The 20,714-nt window shown below is 35.0% G+C and overlaps 3 protein-coding genes and 2 long non-coding RNA genes across 5 annotated transcripts in view; 1 reads left to right on the top strand and 4 right to left on the bottom strand.

Moving 5' to 3' along the window:
* The window catches only part of LOC135849375 (uncharacterized), a 498,164-nt gene that overhangs the window by 318,684 nt on the left and 158,766 nt on the right, over nt 1-20,714 (top strand). The gene's annotated exons all lie outside the window — the stretch shown is intronic.
* Nucleotides 418-7,084, bottom strand: LOC135848472 (uncharacterized). Its single transcript, XM_065368384.1, has 2 exons — nt 6,917-7,084; nt 418-1,276 (listed from the first exon to the last, which is right to left on the bottom strand). Exons 1-2 carry the CDS (start codon nt 6,971-6,973, stop codon nt 650-652), a joined length of 684 nt encoding a protein of 227 aa, XP_065224456.1. The 5' UTR covers nt 6,974-7,084; the 3' UTR covers nt 418-649.
* LOC135848471 (speckle-type POZ protein-like) lies at nt 7,169-8,837 on the bottom strand. Its single transcript, XM_065368383.1, has 2 exons — nt 8,573-8,837; nt 7,169-8,446 (listed from the first exon to the last, which is right to left on the bottom strand). The coding sequence occupies exons 1-2, from the start codon at nt 8,627-8,629 to the stop codon at nt 7,421-7,423; spliced, it is 1,083 nt and encodes a 360-aa protein (XP_065224455.1). The 5' UTR covers nt 8,630-8,837; the 3' UTR covers nt 7,169-7,420.
* Nucleotides 13,466-15,409, bottom strand: LOC135847206 (uncharacterized). Its single transcript, XR_010559112.1, has 2 exons — nt 14,681-15,409; nt 13,466-14,277 (listed from the first exon to the last, which is right to left on the bottom strand). It is a non-coding gene; the product is annotated as an uncharacterized LOC135847206 (long non-coding RNA).
* Nucleotides 18,271-20,148, bottom strand: LOC135848512 (uncharacterized). The gene is made up of 2 exons (XM_065368430.1): nt 19,906-20,148; nt 18,271-19,503 (listed from the first exon to the last, which is right to left on the bottom strand). The coding sequence occupies exons 1-2, from the start codon at nt 19,984-19,986 to the stop codon at nt 18,394-18,396; spliced, it is 1,191 nt and encodes a 396-aa protein (XP_065224502.1). The 5' UTR covers nt 19,987-20,148; the 3' UTR covers nt 18,271-18,393.

Raw genomic sequence — 20,714 nt, 5'->3', positions numbered from 1 at the left:
GCTGAAATAGTGAAATTCGGTTCGGAAAAGTTGATACCTATTATGTTCTAAATCAACTTTTACCATGCTTAAGTATTTTTTTTTTTTTTTTTAAACACAAATCGTCGCATTGAAATCTTATTCAGAATTATTTATTGCAATACTCGAATGTGATCTTGTTTTTTCAGTCCAATTCAATCTACTCCCCCCCCCCCTCCTCAGCCCCTCCGAAAATTTGGTGAGAATTTCTCATTGAAATGATATGGAAATTTCCTATTTCCACTCGAGTTTTATATAATTTTCTGCATGTGAAATTTTTGAATTTATTGTTTGAATTTTTCCGGGATAGTGAAGAATTGAACAACTTTTTAAAAATAATTGTTGAAGAAATTCACGAATTTATTTTGAATTTTTCTGAGATAGTGTAGAATTGAAAAACTCTTTTTTGAAACAATTCTTGAAGAAATTCACAAATTAATTTTCAAACTTTTTAACTTTCGATCAGTTAAAGTCTGTATATTTAAACATAGCATTTGAAAGCAAAGAGATACAAGCAAGGGGTAAAAATGAAAGCTACCTATGTAATAAGATATCGCTATCCTTATTTATTAGTTCCCAAACTGCGTAGGATGATTGAATGAAGCAAGATGATTTTTTTTCTCATATTATCTTATGTTTTTTGGGCGATCCATTCTTTCCCGAAGAACGCAAGGAACGCTGCCAACACCGACTTTGACCTCGTGGTAGTCTTGGATGTACTCGTTGAAGCCGGTAAAGAAACATTATGTCGTTGAATTGCCTTGTGTGAAAGTGGATCTGTCCATCTAATGTTGATTAACAGCGTTAATGTGTCGTTTTGTAGTACTTGATTTCTGAAGAAATCATCTTTCATGCGAACATCCCTCAGGTACTGGTAGTACCCGGAACGGATCTCGATGCGTCCTTTTACTGTTAGTAACTTTTCTTCTTTATTATTTATAAATGAAATATTCAAATCTGCGAATCCTGGACTGCGTCTACCGTAGCCTTCTATATGTCCACGCAGACGAATCGTTTTATTTCCTTCACAAACCTTCAGGTTTGGCATAATCATCAACTGCAAATCCCATTGTTCAATTGTAGGTGCGCGGAAATTGGGTGATCTAATTTCATAACCGGAAGTATTTTGTGCCTCAGTAGCAGTGAAATTATGAATAGTCCAAATGTAGTTTGCTTCTCTAGACGGAACGTAGAAAAACGTATCGAAATGAATCGCACCTTCAGGCTTAATATTTGAACTAAGATTCGAGGGATTATCCTGAAACAAAAATCAATTTTTCGAAATGAAATTTACACCTATAGACTGCATCTTACTTTATTTGTATACCTTATTCATTTATTCGAAGTCTGTTTTTTTATTGAGTAGATTTCTATGTGGACACCTAGAGTGCGTTTTCATGAGAATAAAAGTCAAAAAACCCTAAATTTTTGTGTTCGTTAGGAAATTTTTGAAATTTACTCGAATATGTGTAACTTCTTTGGAATTAACCTCCTGAATGCGATTTTTGAAATACCTTATTACTCATTCTGGAGCCTGCAGGTTGCGGTGTGGTGTGATTCTACAGCAGGAGTTTCGATGTGGCCATTTTTTGGCACCAGACAGTTATCCACTCGACCACTCTTAAATTGTTGTACGAGTAAGTATCCCAAATACGAATTCGTTGTTCGTTAACCCAAAATGACCATTTTTGGGCTCCAGAGGAACTCAAAGTTGTGAATAAAAAAATGATTTTAGGAACCACCGAATATTAGTTTTAAAAACCTTTTTAGCGTAAAATATACGTTTGAACTCGATAAACGTTATTCCAGGCGATTCTCCCATCTGGGGAGGGGGGGGTAAAACTATCATTTTGAACCTACCTCTTTGAACGCCGCTATAAGCTTTTTACAGTTTATTCGTATCTTAAAGACCGCCATCCTACCAAATTTTGAGCTCATAATTTTCCGCTGGTACCTACTCAAAAATTCAATTTTCCAATTTTTCGTGATTTCGATATTTTGGGAACCCCCTGGAAAAATAGAAACCTGCGATTTGCGCCAAACATAACGTTTTGAAGTATATATACTAATATTCAATTATCAAGATGATAAAGTTTAATTATTCCCCCTGTGTATATTCGTAATTTTGAACCCTATTTTTGGAAAATCGCATTTTAGGCACCCCTGAGAAAGATGTTTACGCATATTTTTTCAAGTAAATTAAAGAATTTACATTTGAAACACACTAGCAAGTGCTCGATAACTTTTTATTTGATTTTTTCCGTAACTTTCATAATTGAGTTTTTTTTGGTCAAAGACACAATGAAAAAATTTATAAATTCGAAACATTTTTGTTCAATCGAAATGTTTTTGACCAACTCTCCGAGTTCACGTTTCACCTTTTGAGCCATTCTGGAACCTCCAGCGTGGTTTTTGATTTCTCCAGAATTTAAAAATTTTTCAGAATACGTTTTGGAAAAATTTTCTCAATCTATTTAAAGAGCTCTCCAGGCAGACATTGAGTGCGTTTTTCTGATCTTAATATTGGCAGGGGAAAAATTATCCCAAAAAATCAAAAATGATCTGTTCTAAGGGAAATTCTTGAAATTTTAACGAATGATTACATGTGTTTACGAACACCCCCTCCCCCGAAACCGAATTTCATCATCTCGAGCCATTCTGGAGATTTCTGCGCGATTTTCGATTTCTCCGGAATTTGAAAATTTCTTCAAAAGACTTGAAGAGTTTAATTTGGGCTACTGAAATTTCGTTATGGGTGTTTCAAAATTGATTTTCACGTATTATAAAGAAAACTTTCAGAATTTTGGAAACATCGAAAATAACTCTAGAGCGTTTCAGAATGTCTAAAAATGGCGAATTTCATTTTGGGTAAGTTGATACTAGTTTGATGAATAGGTACTTGCATTTTTTTTTTCTTTCAAAAACCTAATCACCAAATAAACAGTAAATTTTAAATCTTTAAAAATTCGCCAAAAATCGAAAATATGGCAGCCAAGTTGCAGGGAGATACGCGCTTGGAGAGCAGAATGAAAGAGGTGAAATACTCGTAGAGTTTGCTGAAAAACACGATCTAGTACCTAATATCGCACCTCGGGAGTAATAAGGTGACATCTCAAAAAAAATTGATTTTGATGTTTTTGCATTTTTGGGGCTTGTATGACCCCCCTCAACCAAAAATAACACTTTGAGTTGGGTACATTATCTAGATCATGAAAAAAACCCAAATGGTCTAACTCAAAATCCCAACAACATTGCAAGTTGTTCGGAGTTATAAGGTGACATCTCAAAAAACTCCACCTTTTTTGAGCAAATTTCGTACATACCAAGTGTTAACAAACAGTTTTGATTGTTTTGAATGTTTGTTAGTTAAAAATAGTCACAAGGAGTGCATTTTTTATTGGTTTGTACCAAATGGAAAAAATTTTTTAAATTGATCACTTTTCAGAAAAATGAATTTGCACATGTAATGAAATTTTAGTTTTTTGAGAAAAACTCAAAAACTAAGCACTCTAGAAAAAAACTAACGACATTATGTCGATTTGAAATTTAATTCTCTACAACTTTGCTATCATGAAATTTTATTTGGACGCTTCTTTTCGCCTCCACATCAACTTTAATGAAAGGTGCTAACTCAAAATGTTTTCCAAACATTGAAATATTTCCTCTTTAAGATTTTATTTTTCAAAGTGTTCTTATGCTAAATGAAGGTAGGATACCAGATCTTTAAAATGAGGTGCTATTCATTCCTCACAATTAATTATAAGTTGATAAAAATAATGAAACAAGTTTTAAAAAAAAAGAAAATCACTCTCCTGTAAAATTTCACTTTTTTGAGATGTCACCTTATTACTCCCGAGGTGCGATATGCAATACCTGGTTCAAGCAGCATGAAAGAAGATTATACACATGGGTCAGTCCTGGAGATCGAGTCAGAAACCAGATAGACTATATACTTGTAAAAAGAAGATTCAGGAACACAGTGAAGAACTGTCACACATATCCTGGTGCTGACTGCAACTCTGACCACAAACTACTGGCTGCAAAATGCCAGCTAGTCTTGAAGAGCCAGAAGAAGAGCAAAGAACAATACCAACAACTTGACATTGCAAAAATCAAATCAAAAGAAGTTCAAAAGAAATTCCAAGAAGAACTGGAAAAGCAAAAGGAAGACAGGTTGGAAGAAGAACAAGGTATCGAGGAAAAGTGGCAAACATGGAAGCGAAAGGTTAAAACAGCAGCAGAAAAGTCTATTCCATTCAAAGGAAGAAGAAAACACAAACCATGGATGACTCAAGAGATACTGGATCTGATGGATGATGGAAGAACGAAGACAAGCAAACAGACCAAGTAACGAATACACAGTGATAAATAATCAGATCATGGGAATGTGCAGAATGGCCAAAAACAAGTGGTATGAGGAGAAGTGCCAAGAAATAGAAGAGCTGGAGAAAAGACACAACTCTAGAGAAATGCATACCAAAGTGAAGCAGATGATGGCCACCCACAAGAAAAGGAGAAGTGGAATAGCATATATGCGAGGAAAAGACGGAAAGTACTGTGTTAACAATCAAGAAACTGAAGAGGTCTGCATCAGCTACATACAAGAATTGTATGGAGATGATACACGTCCGGCTCAAATTGCAGTTTCATCCACAGAAGAGGCACCACGAATTGAAATATGGGAGCTGAGGAATGCTGTGAAGCGAGCCAGAAGCCACAAAGCAGTGAGGGAAGATCTCATACCAGCAGACTTGATCAAACATTTAACACCAGAGTATGAAAAGGAGCTGCTGAAAATAAAAAACAAAATATACAATGAAGGCACTCTGCCTAAGGACTTCAAAGCAGTAAATTTTGTACCAATACCAAAAAAGAACAACTCGCAAAAATGCTCTGAATATAGAACCATCACACTGATGAGCCACACACTGAAGCTACTACTCCCCATCATAAATGCCAGAATTGAAAGGAAGATAGATGAAAATCTAAGTGAAACACAATATGGCTTTGTAGCAAAAAAAAGGGACGAGAGATGCAATTGCCCTGCTGAAAGTGATCATTCAAAGAGCACTGAATGCAAATAGGGAAATCATTGCTTGCTTTGTCAATTATGAAAAAGCATTTGATCGTGTCAACCATGAGAAGATGTTGGAGATCCTGGGAAAATACAATATCGATAACAAAGACCTGCAAGTAAGCAAGAACCTGTACTGGGAGCAAAGCGCTAACATCAAGATTGGAACTGAGTACTCGGAGAACGGATGTGGAATAAAGAGAGGTGTGAGGCAAGGATGCCCCCTCTCACCGAGGTTGTTCAACGTGTATGCAGAAGAAATAATGAGAGAAGCGTGAATCGAACAAATGGGATTCAAGATCAACGGCAAGAGAATAAATGAAATAAGTTATGCAGACGACAAAGTGATCCTTGCTGAGACAGAGGCGCAGATGCAGAAAATGATCAACCAAATCAACAGTGCTGGATTAAAATATGAAATGAAAATAAATGCAGGCAAGACCAAGGTGAAGAGATTTACGAAAGGAGATGATAAAGAGGTCAAAATCAACATCAGATCACAAGAAATTGAAAATGTAAAGCAAATCAGGTACCTTGTAGCGCTGATAAACAACGATGGTAGAGATCATAAAGAAATTAAATCACGGATTGGAATGGCAAAGACCGCTTTCAACAACCTTGCCAATGTGCTGGGAAATTGAACGATGAGTATAGATCTGAGGAAGAGAATTATGCGATGCTACGTATGGACTGTTCTGAAATATTCTTGCGAGACATGGACCATGAGTGCAGAATGCGAGAACAAAGTATCCGCTTTTGAGATGTGGTGCTATCGAAGGCTACTACGAATCTCATGGAAGGACTTCATTACCAACAAGGAAGTATTAGCAAGAATGGGAGAGGAGCGGAAAGTCGTAGTTGAAGATATCAAAACTAGAAAGCTAAAGTATTTAGCTCATAAAATACGAGAAAACGGTATTTTCATGCTAGCGGTACAGGGGAAAATCCAAGGAAGATCGACGAGAGGGAGGAAACGATCGGAGCTGTTAACAACAAACTCACCAGCCAACTCTCCCTGTAAGACCCTGAAAGAAACGATCAGATACGCTAGATACCGTCTAATATAGATGGACATATACGCTATCTCCTGTAAAGGAGCGCGACTACGACGACGACGACCTACTAAAAAATCCAATTTTCCAATTTTTCGTAATTTCGATATTTTGGGAACCCCTGGAAAATAGAAACCTGCGGTTTGCGCCAAACGTAACGTTTTGAGGTTTATATAATATTCAATTATAATATAGATGATAAAGTTTAATTATTCTCCCTGTATATACCTATTCGTAATATTTTGAACCCTATTTTTGGAGAACCCCATTTTAGGCACCCCTGAGAAAGGTGTTTATGCATATTTTTTCAAATAAATTAAAGAATTTACATTTGAAACACACTAGCAAGTGCTGGATAACTTTTTATTTGATTTTTCCCGTAACTTCCATAATTGAGCTTTTTTTGGGTCAAAGACAGGACGAAAAAATTAATAAATTTGAAACATTTTTGTTCAATGTAAATGTTTTTGACCAACTCTCCGAGTTTACGTTTCACGTTTTGAGCCATTCTGAAACCTTCAGCGTGGTTTTTGATTTCTCCAGAATTTTAAAAATTTTCAGAATACATTAGGAAAAATTGAAAATTGAGTCGAGTCGTGACTTCTCAAGGTTTCCCTGTTAGTGGATTAACCGAGGATTCTGCTGCAGGCTGCCGAAAAACTCGAAACTTGATTAGGTAGGTATCTAATTTCCTCATGGTGGATCAAAAAAATAAAAAATGTTGTTTTCTGTGTCTGGATGAATTTATAAAAATATAGTAATATGTACTTACTTGACCGCTGCAGTAGGAAGCCACAAATATTATCCAAATAATGTAAATAGAATTCATGTTTTTTGTCTTTTGTTTTAACTAACTGAACAAAAAAAAGAAACCATCTATCGCAATGAAGTCATTTTTTAGTATGAACTAAGAAAAATGATGTATCAAAATCTGGAGTTTTTATCAGAATCATAAGCTAGAGGTCTGTGAAATGAAAGTAAATCTTATCTAAATTCTTATAATTTTAATGTAGTTTTGAAATTATCATCAAATTGTTGTAATTAAGCGTTAACATCCGTATAATGTTGCCACGACTCTGGAATAATCCAAGGAAATCATTAAATTGTAAATCGTTTCCATTCAGTATGCCTTTATTTTGAAATACCAAAGTGTAATCGACGGATTTACAAGTAATGCAAGTTAATTGATTATGATTTGTATGCGGATTAACGATTTATGAGATATTGGCTAGCTCATATATCAACTAGCTGGATCATTCGATTAAATCTAAATTTTTTAGCCTGTTGTATTCAACTTTCGAGCAGATCTATTTGCTATAAATTGTGTTGCTTTGAATTTCAACTCGTTGGCGTGATGTTTTTCCGCAAATATCAACATTTTAACCGCATTCTTAGTCGACAGAGTCACACAGAGCGTTTGTTCGCAAATCTTTTTCAATCCGTCCAAACCATATTTGGCAGCAGCTACGAACAATTTATCCGCTAGTTTGCGTAAACGTAAACTTGCACAGCTTCCGGTATAAATATATTGCAGCATTGCGCGGAGAACTTCTTCATTCATGCGTGTGACGTGAATTCGAATTTTTTTATTTTTCGAATTATTACGCTCAAGCATGGCGGCGAAAACTGGACTGCGTGCGGCTAAAATAGCTTTATGAGCTGGATAAGTGCTTCCATTAATAGTCAGTACGACGTCTGCGAATTTTGAATTTTCGAGCAACGATTCAAAGTTGTTAGCTGAATGATTGAGTTGGATAGTGGTGGTTTCGTGTACCATGGGAGTCGGCGATGGATTGCGTTCGTGGGAAACGTTATTGCAAGATTGAGAAAACCATTGTATGTTGATTAGCAGTGTTAATGTGTCATTTTGCAGTAAATGATGCCTGAAAAAGTCGTCTTTTTTGCAATAGTCCCCCCATCCGCCCTCTCCTCCGATGGCCACTATGTGCTTTATTTTTGTCATACTTCTGTAAAATAGCGTTTCTTCGTTGTGATTTATGATTGAAACGTTCGAGTTTGCAACCGCTTCATCGATTACGCTTCCGCTGGATAAATAAACATATACAGCGATCGTTTCATCTCCCTTGTGAATGTAATTAGGTACGACTGCGACATCCCATTCGTATCTATAAGTTGTGGGTGCGTGTAACTTGGGCGATAAAATCTCACTAGTGTTGAATGCCTCGTAACGACTGAACTGATGAATCGTCCATATATAGTTTATTTCGTGAACTTGAGGATGCGAATTGCACCGAATTCTATGACCACAATCAGTATTGGAAGTATGCTCCAAGGGTTCACTCTGAAAGAAATTTACATTTTCAAAAATAGGATACGATATTGTGTGGTTCATGAAATAGGTAATGGAGCACCCGTCTTCGTTGATACATAAAGTAAAAAGGTACATATATGAATTAAACGTACTTACTTGACTACTGCAATAGAGGGTGAAAAATACCATCCAAGTGAGATAGAAAGGATTCATGTTTATTTTAACAGAAGAAAAAAAGAAATCAGAATAATATTGTTTTGTGTTTGTTTTTTTTTTTCAATTGAAAGTAAGTACCTAGATGTACCAAAAAATATTGCTCAGATATTTATCGGAATCGTGAACTTGAGGTCTATTAAATGAAAACTAAAATTGAAACCCGTAGAGATTTGAGGAACATAACTCTTTATCTAAATATGTACTTGTAATTCGAGTGAAGCTTTGAAATATCATTCGTGGTAATTATAAGCTTCAACTTCCGTAATTAGGCAATGACTCTGTATCAAACCCTAATCAAATTTAATAAATATATCCGCGTGTTTATCCAGTTAAAAACATCCCAATTAGCTCTTTAATTTTCAGCCATGTATCATTTTGGCCGCATATTTTTTGTGCTTGTATAAATTTCAACATTCAGAATTTTCATTTACTGAAAATTTTTTGTGCTAATGGATTTTTAAGCATTTCGCGATAAAGGGTCTGGTGAAATATTAGTTGGATGGAAAGGGTACCCCCGGATAAGATAAGCAAAATGCCCTTAACCTCAGATTTCGATTGAAACTCACAGGGTATGTTTAGTACCCCCAAAAAATAATTTTGGGCCCATAGCCTGCTTCCCACCCCACCCCCCTCAGCCAGGGGGGCCAAAAAACGCGTTTTTTCAGGAGAAAAATTCTGTATCAGCGCGTAATTAAGATAAATTGATTCTGTAAACGAATATAGTTAGAGGATACATGGGCGTACATCCCTGAATTTTTTCAAAAATTTTCATCACATGGGGGGAGAAGGGGGGACAAAAGAAAACTTTAAATCGACATTACTCCGGAACGAAAAAACATACCAAAACGATTTTTTCGTCAAATATGTATCATTAGGTCTACTTTCTATAGAAATCATCACCCGGCCATTTGGAGTGGTGGGTCAAGCTCAAAAGCTCAAAAAACTCTCAAAAAACCACGTTTTTTGCGTTTTTCTCCGAAAATATGGACAAATGGCGGAAATCGCGCGAAGAGCACCAAGTTGTTCAGCGTGAAATCTTACCTCAGAATTGTGTAATTGAAAATTCATTTACACCGCGTGATCGTAAAACTACATGCGCAGAAGTATTTGTGCTTACATCAAGATAGCTGAAAGGGTATTCCTGGGTAAAATAGGTGAAATGCTCCTGTCCTCGGATTTCTGAAATTTTGATGAAACATTGTTGAGTACCATTAAAAAAAATGTCGGAGGCAAAAAATTCCCCCCCCCACACCCCCTCCCTTGCTCATAATAGCGAAAAAAGGGCCTTTTTCGGGAAGAAAAAATCCATGCTTCACTTTTTTCAGGGGTTCTCAAAGTTCGCCACCCCCAAAAGTAATCTGCAACAATGAGGTCAAAAATTGACTTGAAATAAAAATTCAAGCATGCCAGTCGATTAAGAAGTAAAATGCAACATATTTGCCGCAAACCGGACCTCGATAGCTTTTCATGGTTTCCCAAAATATGGACCTCAAAAAAAAGTCACAAATTGAATTTTTCGATATGAGCCAAGTTGATGAGGGGGTTGCAAATGATATCAATTGAACTTACTACTAGTAGCAATAAACCATGAAAAGGGCATTAGAGTGGCTCGACGGGAAGGGTCAAAAAAGGGGGTTCCAAAATTTTCAAAAATAGAAATACCCCCACCGCAACCCCCAAAAAGGTCAAAAATGAAAAAAGCGTTACGTGCCGCATTGCTTACCCTTGAAGCAACATATATTCGCTACTTTTAATTTTTTACATTTTCAAGCAGTGGTTCTAAAATTTTTTGAAATTTTCGATTTTGGGGCCACCCCACAGCCCCCCTATGAGTTCCCCTGGGAAAATATCACCTGATAATAATAATAGGGACCATCCCCTATGAGAAAAGGCCATCCAAGTCTCGAAGTAGCGAGGGGCACGAAAATGGCCAAAATGACCTTCCTTCTTTTGAGGAGAGAATGCTCCCTCTCCATTAAAAGATACCATCTTGAAAATTGTATACCTACATATTTCAAATAAGCATCAAATGGTATATCTATAGAAATTCTTTCAGTATTTTAAATGGGAGCTCCCATTGGTGCGCTGGAAAAATTTTGGAATTTGCAAAATTGGCTGTAAGTATCTTGTCTAATTACCATACCCTCGAGTCCACGTTTCATCATTTAAAGCCATTCTGGAACCTCCAGCGAAATTATATGATTTCTTTAGAGTTTTCAAATTTCTACAGATAACACCTAAATTGATTTGGGCTGATGAAAATTGATTGATGGTTCACTCTCGATGACATGCTCAACGAGTTTACATTGACATTTCAGCCAAGTTTCAGAGATCAGACAAACTAACTTATCGAGTGTGTTTTTTTGATCAACAATATTTTTGATTAAGTAGGTATTCTTATTTTTCGTAGAATAAGAATGGTCAAAAAAGCATACTTGAGGTATCCTCCTGGAAAGTTGGTGCGACGTTATGCCTGTGCATGATAAGTGAATCAGACAGATCACTTAGAGACTTATCAGCCTGTGACTTTTGAAGAAGGTAGCTCGATTTGAATGATTTGAAACGACTTGGAAGAATGTGTAAAACTTTTGAAATGAATAGAGGAGAAGGTACAATTATGGACCCAGGTACAAATATGGACCCCCCATGGTTTAGTGTACAACCACTAGCGCTACGGTCATGCTGGGTACTAAAAATTATACTAGTAGTGTAGTATCGATGATCCATGTACTTATTTTGGATCCATGCAAACTTGGGTGTCTCTCATCAGCATTTGTTTTTTCTTGCGCATTATTTTCTTGCCAATGGAAAATTTTACAAGTTTTTCATTTGGTAATTCATCAACTTCAAATAAAGTTTGGAAAAAAAATTATTAGCGAAGTAAGTAGCTTACAATGTTTACTTTCAAAATATACTTTCATATTTGTCTGTACTTCAACTGATTTTCATAATTTTTTTCATTTTTCATAAACTGCACCAATTTTTTTCATGGGTATAAGTATGGACCCCTAAATTTTTTTACCTAATTTTGATTCAATATTTTTCAGAATGTCGAGAAAAGTGTTATTAACAAAGAAGACAAGTCCAAAGTGTCGAAAATGGAACCATGATTTTTTCATTTTTCAGAAACTTGGCCAATTTTTTGCATGGGTATAAATATGGACCCCTAAATTTTTTACATCTAATTTTGATTCAATGGTTTTTAGAATACCTAGAAAAGTGTTAATAATACAGAAGACAAGTCCAAAGCATCAAAAAACATCATTAAATAAATTTTTGTTCAATTTTCTGAAATTTTTATTCATTTTTTGAGGGGGTCCATATTTGTACCAGAGTCCATATTTGTACCATTTTATGTCACTTTTCTAAATTTCAAATTTACTTTAAATCCAAAAAGCTAGAGGGGGTCCATATTTGTACCTTCTCCTCTAACAATTCCAACAGATTATCAAATGTCTCAATTTTGCGATTTTCTAGACCAGCTCGAAATTCTCGATGTTGATTTTTAATTCTCGCAACAACAGAGGGCGGATCTTTGTAATCATTCCACTTGGTGCTGAAGAAATTGAGGCACTCGCGGAATAATTGATCTTCAGCCTCGTTGTTGAATTCTTTTGTGAGCACTAACCATGCTTCACATGCGGAGAGCCTACCAGCAATGCGACTGACACTGTGTAGCTCTTGGGAAATTGTTTGAGAAAATGATTATCTTCACTTGATGTGAAGCTTTTTGCCATGTTGCAATCGACTTACAAATTTTGGTGGCATCTTCGGCTTTATGTGTCCATTTTGGTTCTTCTGGGCAGGTTGATTTACCCTCGACAATGTCCACGACATTAAACAAAGCGAGTACGCCGAGCACTTTGTCTTTCCAGGACAGCCAATCACTGGAATTGGACATTGGCTTTATACACTTGATCAAATCCATGATGACAATTCGGCGAATATGGATATCAACAGCTCACAACTGCCATCCACAATCTGTATGTTGAATGATAACACAAGATTAGATGTCAACAGCGAAGTACTGTGATCTAATTTTTGAATAATACAACCTCACATGAACCTTTGAATGCAAATTCAGATAAAGCTACAAACGAAATACATCTTGATTAGCGTTTCATCTCAAAAAGCACAGTGTAACACGTCTGGTACCCATAACCTAATAAAATATCTATCCAATTTGTAGCTGCCAAAATTTTTGTTTGCTCCTTTTGGAGAAATTAAAAACAATTGATATTATGTTCTAAATTAATTTTTACCATAAGTAGGTTCTTGAGTTTTTTTTTTCAACACAAATCGTCAAAAGTATTCAATTTTGGATTTTCAGAACTTGAAAAATTAATTTGGGCAGCTGGAATTTTAATAATAGATAGCAATAATTTCAAAATCATGCTCTTTTTGAAAATCCTAGTTCCAGTGGTTCCGTTCAAATCGGAGGAGGACATCTCGAGATTTCATTTATCGCAATACTTACTCGAATGTGATCTTGTTCTTTCAGTCCAATTCATTCTACCCCTCCTTCCTCAGCCCCTCTGAAAATTTGATGAGAATTTCTCCTTGAAATTATATTGAAATTTCTTATTTCCGCCCGAGTTTTATATAATTTTTAGCGTATGAAATTTTTGAATTTATTTTTTGAATGTTTCCAAAATAGTGAAGAATTGAACATTTTTTTAAAAATAATTTTTGAAAAAATTCACGAATTTACGTATTTTAAATTTCTTTGAGATAGTGAAGAATTGAAAAAATTGTTGAAGAAATTTACAAATTCACTTTTGAACATTTTTTTTTTTTGTGATTGTTTGTATTGTGATAGATTGAAACTTTCGATCAGTTAAAGTCTGTATATTTAAAAATACATAGCATTAGAAAGCAAAGAGATATAAGCCAGGGGTAAAAATAAAAGCTGGAATATAGTGAGATGTCTTTGTTTATTTATTGGTTCCCAAACTGCTTAGGATGATTGAATGAAGCAAGAATTCGCAGATTTGATTTTTTTTTCCTCATATCTATGTTTTTTGGGTGATCCATTCTTTCCCGAAGAACGCAAGGAACGCTGCCAACACTGACTTAGACTTCGTGGTAGTCTTGGATGTACTCGTTGACGCCGGTAAAGAAACATTATGTCGTTGAATTGCCTTGTGTGAAAGTGGATCTGTCCATCTAATGTTGATTAACAGCGTTAATGTGTCGTTTTGTAGTACTTGATTTCTGAAGAAATCATCTTTCATGCAAACATCCCTCAGGTACTGGTAGTTCCCGAAACGGATCTCGATGCGTCCATTTACTGTTAGTAACCTTTCTTTTTTATTATTTATAAATGAAATATTCATATCTGCGAACCCTCGATTGAATTTACCGTAGCCTTCTATATGTCCACGCAGACGAATCGTTTTATTTCCTTCACAAACCTTCAGGTTTGGTGTAATCATCAACTGCAAATCCCATTGTTCAATTGTAGGCGCGGGCGCGCGGAAATTGGGTGATCTAATTTCATAACCGGAAGTATTTTCTGCCTCGTTAGCAGTGAAATTATGAATAGTCCAAATGTAGTTTGCTTCTCTAGACGGAACGTACAAAAACGTATCGAAATGAATCGCACCTTCAGGCATAATATTTGAACTAAGATTCGAGGGATTATCCTGGAAAAAAAATCAATTTTTCGAAATGAAATTTACACCTATAGGCTGCATCTTACTTTATTTGTATATTCTGAAAACGTTAAAAGGAATAAGTATCTACTTAAAACTAATCAACGTTAACCTCTTTCGAATTAAAATTTAGCTCAATGAAAGAATGCGTCCTTCACACCTCAGAATCAAATAATTAGAGCTGCTGAAGTTGATTTTTGATTCCTGACGAATTTGAGACTTTTCTACTGCATTCAGTTGACGTTCTGAATCAATTGATACTACTTTCGAAACAATTTGAAATAAAGGCGAGATGGATTTTAAAGAAAAAACGAATTTCACACTGTATAGGCAACTCATTCATTTTTCAAGCTTTGAAACATGCGTGCTTGTTTGAATTTATAAAAATACTTACTTGACTATTGCAGTTGGAAGCGAGAATTACTGTCCAAATAATGTAGAAAAGATTCATGTTTGCTTCAAAATTTAATTAGGCAGTCTAAAAGAAAAGAAGAAGTACAGGTCACTATGAAATTTTGTTGAGTAAAAGGCACGGTATACAAATGAAACTGAAGTACAAAAATTAGTATCCAAATCGTATGTACTTGCACACAGATTTTTGAATTGATAAATTAATTATGATCTTTATCAGCGTATTTATATTTAATGATTTGAATAATGAGATTTTGAAGTAAATTAGCGTCAGTTTTCTTATTTCAACTCGTGCTTAATCTTAAATGTATTTATGTACTTACTCGAGTTGATTGATGCAGATAAAAAAATATGATGTGTTTACATTTTAATTTACTTAGCCTCTTCAAATCTGTTTTTTTTTTTTTTTTTTTTTTGGAGTTATCCAAATTAGATAGATGTACTGTACATAGTACGATCAAATTGATTTTTTTTACGATAATTTTCTACTTTTTATGCACCTGCCTTCCCCTCTGACAAAAACCTACACTTCAAATTCAAGCTTCTATATTATTAAGTTCAACATTTTGTTTTTTTTTTAAATTCAATTTTTTTAATGAAAATTTACATTTTTTGGAACAAACGCAATTCTGAGATCCTCAGAACTTGAATTTTAGTTAGGTACCTGATCGGATTTATTGGTCAATTTTTGAGAACTTTTCGAAAATTCTAATCTCATTACTTCGTCATTATTTTTTTTTTTGTAAAATTAGTGAGAATTTATTTTCGGCCTTGGATCGAACTCTTGCAAAAATCTAATTCCACCACTTACAGTCAATTGCTGGAAATTCGAATAAGATTTCGAAGCATTTATTATTTTCAAATTTCTCCATGAAGGATTGAAAAAATGTAAAACGGCGGAAAATTCAATTTCATGGCTCTTTTTAGACTTTCATGCTGCTCCAACCAAAAATCCAATTTTTCAGAGATTTTTCGTCAAACTTTCTTGAAAGTGATTTACGAGTATGGCAACTTTCGAGCCTTGAAAAAACGAAAATTATCGAAAATGGTGAAATTGAAGTTTGTGAAGTAAATATTCTTTAAGAAATCAAAATTTGAAAAAAAATATACTTATTCGTAATAGTTTTGGTTTTTTCAAATTTCCAAGTTTTTCAGATTTTCAAAATTTTCCCGGATGGTGCAAAAATTAATTTGAAAAGCCAAAAATCGAATTAGATTTTCAGGCGGACGCTTCGAGTAAGGCAAAAAATTCAAAAATCAGAAATTTTCGATGGGTAGGGAAAATTTTTGAAATTTTTACAAATAGCGGTATCTTTTTTTTGTTTGAAAGTGTGATTTTCTCAATTTCGGTAGATGAGAACAGAGTTGTGGTTTATTTTTGACCTGTTTATCGAGCTTATCGTGATTTGAGCAGATTTCTAGACAGATATTGACCCCCTTCATTTCCTCGTCATTTAAAAAAGCTTCAAGACCCCGTAATTTTTCGAAATTGTGAAATTTTGTTTGAAGGACTTTATACCTATTATTGGTTTTATGGACTAATTTCCGTGATGTATTTTCGCATAAATCGTCGATAATGGTCAATTTGGAATTATCGAAAATTCTCCAAAAATCAATTTGGGAACGAAATGTGAGAAATATCTAGAAAATTGGCCAAAAACTTATCAAATTTTTTTCAATGTCTTGATAAAATGGGCAGTAGTATTTGTTCGCGAATGATTTCGCCAAAAATTAATCGAATGAATCGATTCGCGTTTGCGAACGAGTCACTTATACGAATCAATTCGTTCGCGAATGGTTTATCAAAAATTATTCAATTGCTCGGGAATGATTCACCAACAATTATTCAATTTGTTCGCAAATGATTCACCAACAATTGTTCACGAATGATTCATCAAAAGTTGATAAATTTGTTTGCGAACGATTCACCAAAAATTATTCTATTCGTTCGTGAATGATTCACCAACAATCATTCAATTCGTTCGCGAATGATTCACCAACAATTGTTCACGAATGATTCATCAACAGTTGATAAATTTGTTTACGAACGATTCACCAACAATTATTCAAATCGTTCGCGAATGATTCACTTGGAAATGAATCAATTTGTGTTCGATTGATCAACCAAACATTATTCAGTTCGTTTGCGAATGATTCATCAATAATTAATCAATTCGTTCGCGAATGATTCACTTAGAAATCAATCAATTTGTGTCCGATTGATCAACCAAGCATTATTCAGTTCGTTCGCGAATGATTCACCAACAATTGATCAATTTTTTCGCGAATGATCCACCAAAAATTATTCAATTGTTCGCGAATGATTCACCAAAAATTATCCAAATCGTTCGCGAATGATTCACTAGCAATTAATCAATTCGTTCGTAAATGATTCACCACTAATCTATTATCTCGTTCGCGAATGATTCACTTGGAAATCAATCAATTTGTGTTCGATTGATCAACCAATTATTATTCAATTCGTTCGCGAATGATTCACCAACAATTGATCAATTCGTTCGTTAATAATTTACTAAAATCAATTATTTCGTTCGCGAATGATTCACCAACAATTCATCATTTTGTTCCCGAATGATTCACTAACAATTAATCAATTCGTTTGTAAGTGATTCACTACAAATCAATTATCTCGTTCGCGAATGATTCACTTGAAAATCAATCAGTTTGTATTCAATTGATTTGATCAACCAAACATTATTCAATTCGTTCGTGAATAATTCACTAAAATCAGTTATTTCGTTCGCGAATGATTCACTTGGAAATCAATCATTTATTTGTTTTCGATTGATCCACCAAACATTATTCAGTTTGTTCGCGAATGATTCACCAACAATTGATCAATTTGTTCCCGAATGATTCACCAAAAAATTATTCGTTCGTGAATGATTCACTAACAATTATTCAATTCATTCGTGAATAATTCACTAAAATCAATTATTTCGTTCGCGAATGATTCACTTGGAAATCAATCAATTTGTGTTCGATTAATCAACCAAACATTATTCACTTCGTTCGCGAATGATTCACCAACAATTGATCAATTTGTTCCCGAATGATTCGCCAGAAAATTATTCGTTAGCGAATGATTCACTAACAATTAATCAATTCGTTTGTAAATGATTCACTACAAATCAATTATCTCGTTCGCGAATGATTCGCTTGGAAATCAATCAATTTGTGTTCAATTGTATTGATCAACCAAACATTATTCAATTCGTTGGCGAATGATTCGCTAAATATCAATTATTTCGTTCGCGAATGATTTACCTAGAAATCAGTAAATTTTTTCAATTATCAATCGTTTGTGAACGATTTGATTCGCTTGAAAACAGATCAATTCCTATACAGCAGTTTCACAAAAACCGAATCAATTCGTTCACGAATCATTCACTTGAAAATTGCATCAATTCTTCATGAATAGAAAAACACGTGATGTGTCGAAGTGTCGATGTATCCTTGGTATAGGTATAGATAGATGTATGTTCGCCTTAGAAGACTACCTACGATTCCATTGTAAACAGATCAATTCTTGGGCAAATGTTTCACAAAAAACGAATCAATTCGTGTTTAAAAGATTTTTATTTGAAGAAAAGTCGGTCTTCTCGCGCTTAAATATAAGTACATATTTTACCTACCCCTTGAGGAAATCGTGACCACGTTATTGTCTAAATTATCCTAGCCTTCAATCGAGTTAGCAACTGGTGGACTAATTTCACGTTGACCAGATATTACATGATAAAGCCCAGTAATCCACCTTATGCTTATTTGCAGTATCAGTGTGTCTTTGTACAGTATTTGATTCCTAAACAAATCATCTTTCTGACTAAGGTGCATATAACGTACGATGTTGGGACGATCAATATTGAAATTATAACCTTCGTAGCGTGATTGGTTTTCATTCTTTTGATTAACCGTTTTATCATTAACTTCTGCGAACGCTCCGCCAGCTATTGGAGCCTGTACTTGTACTTCTAGGCAGACCTGAGGGTTTTCTTTATCGCAACGATCGTTGGGGTTAACTGCAAGTTCCCATTTCCAACCATCATTTATTGGCGAGCTCAACGGTAATAGTTCAATTACTCGCTGGCCCTTTGCCTCGTGAACGCTGAAATTATGAATAACCCAAGTGTATTTTATCCTGTGAGGACGCGTGTTCACGTACGTATCGCATCTGGTTACATTTTCTGCGGTATTATGCGCAGCACGTGGACAATCGGGTGTAAAATCATCGAAAAGCCCTGTGTAAATCCATGTTATGCGAATTAGAAATATTAAAGTGTCGTTTTGAAGTAATTTATTGTGGAAAAAGTCGTCTTTTTTGCAATACTCCCACCATAGGTGACTATAGTCGTACCCGGCTGGTTCGTATTTGGTGGTATTTCTAGACCACAGCACGTCTTTTTTATCGTTTATTATCGAAACAGCGTATTTTGCCAATGTTGTTTCAGGTTCAGGATAAAAACGTTTAGATAGGAATACTTTTAGAGAGATTTTTTCTGTTTCTACTCCCATCCTACCAAAACCATTAGGACTGACTTCAACGTACCATTGAGGTCTGTCTGTTGCATATGCGTGTAAGTACGGTGATGTGACATAATGATCAACAGCAATCGAGTTCATATGCCCATCGGATTCTATTTTCTCGAGAACGCTAAAATTATGAATAGCCCAAATGTATTCTAGTTGGTTTGCTCGTTTGCATATAATCGTGTCACATCGAATCGAATTCTTGGAATCCGTATCATTTTCAGCTGTAGCGAGCATTGAGTTTTCTGCGGTATCCCACTGAAAAAAGTAATGTTTTTTAAAAGAAGTCTGACGCGTAGGTTTGAAAAACTCGAGTTGAATTTCGAGGCAGATGCAGACAAATTAAGAATCAAATTCATATATGTATCTATTAGCTGAAAAAACAGCAAAATAGAGTGAAAAGATGTTAAAGTCGAAAGTCGTTCCTGTGATTTCTCTTTTTTCAGCTCGAGTTGAGATTTTGGAAATTGAGTCGTTGTGATTTCATCATTTAGTATGTATGCAGTATGTAATAGTATTTTGTGTTCCAAAAATGTCGTGAGATTAAAAAAAAAATGAGAAATGATTAAAATGAAGATTGAATCTATCAAGGGGGAGCAGATTGTCTCGAAACTGTCATAAATCAATGTATGGAAGAGCAAATTCATGAGAAGTACTTACTTTTCTTGAAGTTGAATTATCATTACTGCAATAAACGGCAGAAAATGTCATCCAAATAAGGTACAAAGCCTTTATCTTCATTTTTCTACTTCAACAGTGTAGGTAAATACAAATAAATCAATTTCACCGTCACAATAAAATTATACAGAAATACTCAACGTATTGAAGCATCAAAAATATTGGCTATTAAAATCCCACTTTGTATAAGCCTGTGAGATTAAAACAAAATTGATCTGTTGCAAATGGATGTGAGGAAATTAAGTTTTTATCTGCTTATCTGAAGATGTACTTAATGAGATTTTGGTAATTCATCATCAAATGGTCATAATCAAGCTTTAATTTCCTCATTTACCCTCTAGTATATGACACGCCAACATCATCACCCAAAAGGAAAAGAATTCACATAACTGAAGCCGAAAGAACGCTAATGCTTGACACATCCAGTGGGAGCCAGAGTGAAAGCGACACAGACCAGTTAGAAACCAATCAACAGCAAAAATCTATCATTCACCACAAGAGCAGTCCATCCATGATGGAGTGTTATTTTAATACCCAATCCAACCTCAGAAAAACAATAGCCCTAAACAAACCACAGGGTGCCAATAACTTACTTAACATTAGTAACATAACAATAGCAGAAGATGGAGTTCAATCAATGTATGAAGATATGACCAGGGTCTCTATAGTCAGCCAGAAATGAACCAGCCCAGAAGCTGAAGGTGCCACGGCAGCCAGCGTGTTGAAGTGTGCCCAAAAGCACACAGCTTTGCGTGTGGTGGCCAGAGAAAATCTGGAGGCCAACTGCTAGA

Source organism: Planococcus citri, chromosome 5 (assembly GCF_950023065.1).
Source record: "Planococcus citri chromosome 5, ihPlaCitr1.1, whole genome shotgun sequence".
Taxonomy (NCBI): Eukaryota; Metazoa; Arthropoda; class Insecta; order Hemiptera; family Pseudococcidae; genus Planococcus; species Planococcus citri.
The sequence above is the reverse complement of the archived record's forward strand: the minus strand, read 5'-3'. Positions and strand labels throughout refer to the sequence as shown.